Here is an 8428-nt window from a genome sequence, read left to right on the forward strand (position 1 = left end):
TTATACATTGACAAAGAAATATGTCAACACAACGCAGTTCCCATGGATAACATGAAGGATGGGCTCCAAGAGTAGGCACAAAACCTGCTACTCAAAGGACTTGGTAAGTTCAATACATGAAAAAAAATGGAACGTCAAATAAGGATAAGTTGTGAGAATATAAATGTTGACTACTGCACATAATTCAGTTCAAGTTTGAAAATCAACTATGAAACTTTATCAGAATAATTCATAGGTGACATCAGAGAAGCAAACTGATTTATATAAACAATAACTTAGTTTACTATATTGCACACTTGCCCAGCATGATATGACTTACATGTATTCAGATTGTCTATGAAATGCATAATCCTACATCATAGAGATATGACATATAATGATCTTGCAAGAATATGCACAAGAATCGAACATGTTGATACTGAACTGACATACAGCACTAGAAAGCCTTTCTTTTGTCAATGCAAGTATACAGATATAGAAACTTAAAATAACGAGTAAAGAAGTAATAATAAAAAAATACTGCAAACATCAAAACCTTATTTAAAGTGTGATAAATTACAGTTAAAGTTCAGAAATATATTGCATTTTCCATGACATACAATCATCAAAGTCCAAACTACTTGTACAATCCAATAAAGCATTTTGCTGCTGTTCATACCTACAAATATAATTCAACCCCACCAAAAGTTCACAAATAACTGCTTCTATCTTCTGCCTATCAGCAAAATATATAGTCTGAAGCAATAGAACATTGGCCCTCGATATTATTTGTTGTTGCTCGAAGTTCCTCTCAGTTTGCCAACGGATCATATCATGAGCCATAGGAGAAAGCCAACTTAAAATTTCATCAAGTGCTTCCTTCCAATCATGTGCAAGAGGAGCATCATATATTGCTAGATTCTTCATATACGATTTGAGACTCTTTCTAAGGGAAGCTCTTAAACTGGAAGGCAACATCTGGTATAAATCATCCCTCGCATCGTCCCCAATCAAATGTGGATACTTTAGTAACTTCTCTATGATAATTATGATGTTTGAATAATGCAAGGCAAGAGCTGAACCACCTACCATAGAGGGTGCGGCTAATCTTGTTATTTTAGTCATTGGGCCAAATTTGGACCTCTTCGTACTCATCTTCTGCAACACTTGACTGTTAAATGAAACCAAAGACCCATATGTTGGCCTACTGAGGCAGCTCTCATTCTCGAATTGCTCAATATCCTCTCTCAATTCAACAGAGCTGCCTAAACTTAGACATTCCATGAAAAACCTGCCAGGACTCGCTCCACAATTGAATCTGGGGCCTTCTCTCCTGAAATTAGCACTATTTACTGAATCAGAAGCCAAATTTGGAAGCTGTCCAGATTTGCTATCTAGAAAACCTGATCTTAGGGAACCTGAATGAACTGGGTGCTGAGTGGAGGTAAAGATTTCACTTGAAATCTGACAACTTAGGTCGGTAATTAGGCAATCCAAGCTACCAATTGTCTCCCCAAACACGAGGCATATCCGGGAGTGAATGGTGCAGACAGCCCGGGCGAGGATGAGGACGACCTTATCGTAAGTCTGATTCCATAGTGAGGAATCGCATAGGTGCTTCACATCATGCCGCTGCCATTGGATTTTCTGGTCAAAGACTTGACGGCTCTCGTTGTGAATCGGGTTTTGATCAATCTTCTTGGTGGCGTTCTCAAGCTCCGTGAGGACCTCCAGCTCGGCATAGAGAGCAGAAGTAGAGGAGACAAAGCGCCCCATCTTGCGGATGGTCCTGTCCATGTCCTTGGAGAGGAAACCAAGGCTGGAAGGATCGATGCGGCCGGCGAGGAGGTCGGAGTAGACGTGCTCGAAGCCAAGGAGGGCAGGGTACGCACAACGGCGGCCCAGGCGGGAGGCGACGGCAGCGATGCCGTTGAGATCGTCCAGCTTCTCGGCGAGGGCGAGGGTTAGGAGGAAGGTGTTGTCGGACGAGATGAGATGGCGCACGCCTGGGGACGCAAGTGTCTGGGAGCGGAACCGCACCATCTCAGGTTCAGAAAGGGAGTGGTAAAGGCTAACGGCACGGGACATGGCGCTGGCGACCTCGAAGGAGAGGATCCCGACTATGGCGGGAGAAGGCGGCGACTTGGAGATGTCACTCTTCTTCTGCTTCTTTTTCGCCGCGGCGGAGGCCGTAGCGACGGAGGTCCGCATCTTGTGATCACAGGCCTCCGCTACCATCAACAGGTACTGGTTTTTCCAAGATCGAGCATACCCTCTAGACTAGGTTTTCTCATCTGGAAACAAAAAAAAGGGAAGAAATTTAACCATAACCACCGAAAACAACAAAAAGAAAAATAAAAAAGAAACAACCCAAATTTGCAGAGAAATCAATCAAAGCAAGAGACTTTACATGATCGGAAAGTCCAGCCCCCAAATAAATCGACACCCGTCTCGGCTCCAAATTTTCGCACTATTCCACCGAGATTCCTCCAATAGAGAGAGAAAGGACAATCGATCGAAGAGAAGCGCAGTGCGTTTAAACGATTAGGTCTTACTCCACGGCTGTTGCTTCTGCTTAGCGTCCTACATATAGCACGAACTCCACCGCATGGCTCAACCGACCGAGGACTCTTTTTGCTGTGCTCAGTCACCGGAGGCGTGCCCCCTCCGCTACTGCGGCGGTGGTTGGCGTGGACGAGCAGGGGGCGGTGGAGCAGCGAGGGCAGGAGGATTCAAGGAAGAGGACCGGCAAAGTAGACAGTGAGTCACAGAGGGAAGGGAGGCAATTAAGGCGAAGACAGAAAGGCAGGCGGAGGAACGTCGTGGCCTTTATTGTTGTTTTTATTATCGATTAATTAATTAAATTAAATTAAATTTATTTAAATTATATGTTATTTTCAAGGCCATGCAAAAATATCAAAGAATTTATTAAGCGTCTTTTTTTTCCCCTTATTCAATAAATCTAAAATATAAATTATACATATTCAAAAATATTTTTAATTAAATAAATATTAACTTAATCGACAAATAGATAATTAAATATTATATATATATATATGGACTAAAATCTTATATAATTTCTTTAAAAAAAATTGAAAATGAGTAATTATTTGTTTTATGAGGTCACGAAGTGCATTCATAAATTCGCTAGCCAACAGTGATTGGCTAGTTGGAAATGAAATTATTGATTTTAAATTGGTGTTAAATTGGTTTGAGTGTACTAATAATGGCTCTTCTTTAAGTTTATTTGTCCTTTTGACACTATTTAGCAATATAAACGGTTAAACGAAATCATATATACATGGGAAAAATATGCAAATATTTCATTAAAATATTAGATAATTTTTTTTAAAAAAAATGATTGTAAATCCATCAACATTTTTTTTATCAAAAGTGTTTGATGACTATTAGTAGATTAGGATAACATCTAATGGATTATTAGTGGAAGAAAATAAACCAATCAATAAATTGAATAGATAGAAATTATTAAGAAAATTATAAAATAGTGCTCTTTCAAGTAAATTTAAAAATAAAGTGTATTATATTAATTATCTATGAAACTTTAAATACAATTTTATGTAAAATATCATTTATATCATAGCCACGTAAATATCTAACTTATAGTCGAAAAATAGTGGAGTCTTGTAGTCCTTATGGTCCCTCTGGACGGTTCCACAGGACAACTTATTAAGAGTATTTATCCTTATGCAATGATCGTTTATATAGGAGAGGTCAAACACACTTTAAGATCAATTACAGTAACATCTATATAGATGTAACTACGTTAACCTGTAAGGGTAGATATAAATATCTAACTTACGATAGTAAAAGATCAAGTCATTTTTTTAACGGTCCTCACCCCCACATATTTTAGAAAGAAATAAATCATAGGGACTGAGGCATTTGCCTAGCACAATAATTTTTTTATATGGAAAGATCAAGCATCCAATAAAATATTTTTATATCTATTGGAAATTGATATTAAGAATGTATTTGGTTCAAATTATATATAACTTATATGATTAGCAGATAATCACATAATTAAAATTATTGAGAATAAAATGTAACTAAATATTATTTAATTCAACCGGTAATATAATAAAAATTTATTTGTTTGAAAATTTTAATGAATAATCTAATTTAATATTTTACTATATTACCTCAGTTATAAAATCAATCATATATAATAATAATAATATATTATTATTATTATTATTTAGGTGTTTCTTTACTTTTCTTTTTCAGGTTTTTTTAAATGTGTTTTTTTATTATTTTTCTTATTGTTTTTATTTTTGTTTGTTTACATTTTTTTTATTTTTTATACATTTTTTTATTTTTTACGTTTTTTATTTTTTTAATTTGTCCTATTTTTTTAGGTTTTTTTTTATTTTTTTTAAATTTATTTTTTATGTTTTTTATTTTTTCTATTTTTTACATTTGCTTTATTTTTTTTTACGTTTTTTCCTATTTTTTAACTTTTTTTATTTTTTATGTTTTTCCTTTTTTTCATGTTTTTAATATTTTTACATTTTTTATTATTTTTTACATTTTTAATTTTTTAATCTTTTACATTTTTCCCTTTTTTTACATTTTTAAATTTTTTTTATATTTGTTTATTATTATTTTAATCATTTTACATTTTTTCTATTTTTTTATATTTGTTTATTATTATTTTAATTATTTTATGTTTTTTAATTTTTATATTTTCTTATTATTTTTTATTTTTTACGTCTTTTTTTTCTTTTTTTTAATTTTTTTTTCTATTTTTTTATTTACGTTTGTTTTCTCACATTTTTCTCATATCCGATGATATTTTTGATTAAAAAAAAATTGTTAACCCCATAATCAAGAAAAATTTCAGTTTTTCAAGATTTTCCGATTTCGGATTGCAAAGCCCTTTTACTGACGTATTCGGTATAGAACATTACTCGGGAATCATTGATTACTTAAGTCAAACAGGGGTTTCGTTGATAACCTTGAACGAATAACTAAGATTATCAAAGATAACCTCAACAAAACACACTCTAAAGATCTATTGCAGCAAACATCTATATATATATATTAACTGCGCAATCCATAAGAATAGACATGAATATCTAAGTTATTGCAATAAAAGATGCAGTCATCAACTTAGCGACCTCCTCTAGGATGACCCCATATATACTGGAAGAGGATATATCACAGGGGCATTTGTCCTAACACAATAACCTTTTACCAATGTTTTGAAAACCAGACCGGTCACTGAATTAGTGAAATTATCAGGTCGAGGGTTTTAAGGTTTGAACGATCCAACCGGTGGTTCAACCGTTATATATATATTTATAAAAATCATGTTTCAATCCTGATTGAACTTGCGATTTTGACCGATTTAGAGTGGTTTTGACCGGTTTTAAATGATTTTGATCGGTTTTTTTATTTTTCGGCTTTAATGGGTGACAAGACCGGACCAGACCAAGAGCCGGTTCGCAGTTCAACCGGTCGGACTGACCGGTCTGGTCCGATTTTCTAAACACTATCTTTTACATGGAAAAGATCAAACATCCAATAAAATATTTTCACATCTATTGAGAATTGATCATAATACTTATTGTAACAAATACTCATACAATATCTGTGAGGTAAATTTCAAACTTAATTCTACAAAAGGTTATATGCTAATCCAAACGTCCCATATGACTAGCTCCATAAATCATCTTTAATGAGGTAAATTAAGAGACCAAATAAGTCATTATGTGAGAGAGTATTTTTATCAGATTCATCAAAAATCGATCCTTCCCCGATTTTACAAATCTACCCTATAATAATCAGTTTTCGCTATAACTTAGAATACTAATATATAATTCTTTTATAAAAAAAGATAAATTCGTTATCTTAACGACCCATAATATAACTCTTTTACAAAAGATCATATGTTATGTTGACCCGAGCATCCCTCACGATCAATTCCATATAAAATTAAGTAAATCATCACACGAGAAGTACAACTAGAACTAATTTTAATTCATTTTAATTAATTAATTAAGAAGAAGAAGGGAAGGTAGAAGTAGTAGTAGTCGTAGTAGTTGACATCGCTTCATAGATCGAACAGGATGTTCACACTCACAATGACATTAATGCGGTGGCGGCCTACTTTTTGGCATTTTCAGTGCGCGTTACTTTTTTTTTTCGCTGATTTTACTGTTTTATTTTTTGGATTAAATTTGGCACAAGGCTTGTCCCATCCGTCAGCTGTGCAGCTCCGTGTTTGATTATTGTTAGGTGGCGTTAGATAGAGTGTAATGTATTTTATAATATAATCATGATTATATTACCAGATTTATTATTTTATTTAATTTATTTTATAATTTATAATATAATATAATCTTGATTATATAAAATAATAAAATTTTATAATCTAGATTATAAAATAAATATTATATAATTCAATTAAATTAATAGGTCATAATTTAACTACATTTGGATATGAAATATATCCTTAGTCTGTCGTCATTTGTCGTCGGCCGTCGCCCGCTGATCGCTCATCGCCACCACCACCCGTCAACTGTCGACGCCTTCGCCATCAGTCGTCGGCCGTCATCGTCACCCGTTGGTGATGGCCGGCGGTTGTCAGTGGTGACGACCAACGGTTGTCGATGGTATCAACCGTTGGTTGCCACAAGTTCCGATAGAGATGTAACGGTCATCGGTAGATATTGTATGATATTTTTATCATTTTATAATAATACAAATTATATTCTTTATAAAAAATAATGGACATCAAAATATAATCATCTTTGTAATAAAAAATTATATATATTACATTATCAAATATAGTAATATAATTAAAATTATATTATATTATATTATAAATTTAATTACATAACAACCCAATCAAATGTAACGACTAAGATATAATCTAATAGATTATTAGTGAATGAAAATAAATCCATCGATAAATTGAATAGACAGAAATTATTAAAAAAAACTTATATAATAATACTCTTTCAAGTAAATTTAAAAATAATGTGTATTCTATTAATTAGCTATGAAACTTTAAATACAATTTTATGTAAAATATTATTTATGTCATAGCCACTTAAATATTTAACTTATGGTAAAAAAACAAAAGTGAAGTTCTCATTGTCGGATGACTCAATATATTTTAGGGTGTATTTGGTTCAAATTATCATGTATAACCAAGGTTACTAGACAATCACATAATCAAGATTATAGGGAATAAAATAAATCAAATGTTGTTTGATTCAATTTAGATAATGTAACAAAAACTTATTTGTTTGAAAGTTTTAATGAATAACCTAGTTTAATATTTTACTATATTACCCTCAGTTACAAAACCAACTATACTTAACTCTTCGTTTTTTTTTACTTTTTCTTTTTCACGTTTATATATATATATATATATATATATATATATTGTTTATTTTTTTTATTTTTAAAGTGTTTTTTACCTTTTATATATTTTTAAGTTTTTTTTATTTTTTTACGTTTTTTTGTTTTTTAAATTTTTTTATGTTTTTTTACAATTTTTTTATTTTTTTTTCATTTTTTTTTATATTTTTTTACATTTTTCTATTTTTTACTTTTTAATTTTTTAAAATTTTTTTTACGTTTTTTTTTAATGTTTTTATGTTTTTTATTTTTTTTCTCATTTTTTATGTTTTTTCTATTTTTTTTAATGTTTATCTATTTTTTAAGTTTTTTACAATTTTTTATTTTTTTATTTTTTCTATGTTTATTTTTATTTTTATATTTTTCTTTATGTTTTTCTTTTTTGTCATATTTTTCTCTTATCCGAGGGTATTTTGGGTAAAAAAAAAATCGTTAAACCCGGAATCAAGAAAAACCTCAGTTTTCCGAAATTTTCTGATTCCTAGTTGCATGCCCTTTTTGCCGACATGTCAGACATTGAACATTACTCGGGAATCATCAATTACCTAAACCAAACAAGATTTTTTTTGATAACTTTAGATGGATAACCAAGGTTATCTAGAATAACCTCCAACCAAACGCATCCTTAGAAGGGGAGAAATTACATGAAGCATTTGTTCTCGTACAGTAATCTCTGAGATATATAGGAGAGGTCAGACATCTAATCATATATTTTATACTAATTATATCAACTTAGGGCATCCACAATGCTTTTAACACTTGAACGTGTTAATATTGTTTTTTATTATTATTTTCAAATCTATAAGCATTAACGCATTCAAAGAATTGAACGCGTTAATGCTACAGTGACAATAAAAGGATGACACGTTGATATTAACGTTTCACTTTAACATGCGTTGCAGAAGCCCTTATAGGGATAGACGTAAATATCTAACTTATTACAGTAAAAAAAAATATAATCGTCCATTTAGTGCATGACCCCTCCAGGATAACCCAATATATCCTAAAAGAGGATAAATTATAAGGACATTTACCTTAGGACAAATAACTTTTTGTATGG

The 8428-nt window shown here is 31.7% G+C and overlaps 1 protein-coding gene across 1 annotated transcript; it reads right to left on the reverse strand.

The window, feature by feature from the left end:
- Nucleotides 1-503: 503 nt before the first annotated feature.
- LOC122020718 (protein PSK SIMULATOR 1-like) lies at nucleotides 504-2780 on the reverse strand. Its single transcript, XM_042578728.1, has 2 exons — nucleotides 2390-2780; nucleotides 504-2273 (listed from the first exon to the last, which is right to left on the reverse strand). The coding sequence occupies exon 2, from the start codon at nucleotides 2215-2217 to the stop codon at nucleotides 562-564; it is 1656 nt and encodes a 551-aa protein (XP_042434662.1). The 5' UTR covers nucleotides 2218-2273; nucleotides 2390-2780; the 3' UTR covers nucleotides 504-561.
- Nucleotides 2781-8428: the final 5648 nt, after the last annotated feature.

This window comes from Zingiber officinale, chromosome 9A (genome assembly GCF_018446385.1).
Source record: "Zingiber officinale cultivar Zhangliang chromosome 9A, Zo_v1.1, whole genome shotgun sequence".
In the NCBI taxonomy this organism is placed as follows: Eukaryota; Viridiplantae; Streptophyta; class Magnoliopsida; order Zingiberales; family Zingiberaceae; genus Zingiber; species Zingiber officinale.

Excerpts from the sequence above, each read along its gene's own strand:
- LOC122020718 (XM_042578728.1), bottom strand. The coding sequence starts at position 2,217 with ATGGTAGCGGAGGCCTGTGATCACAAGATGCGGACCTCCGTCGCTACG.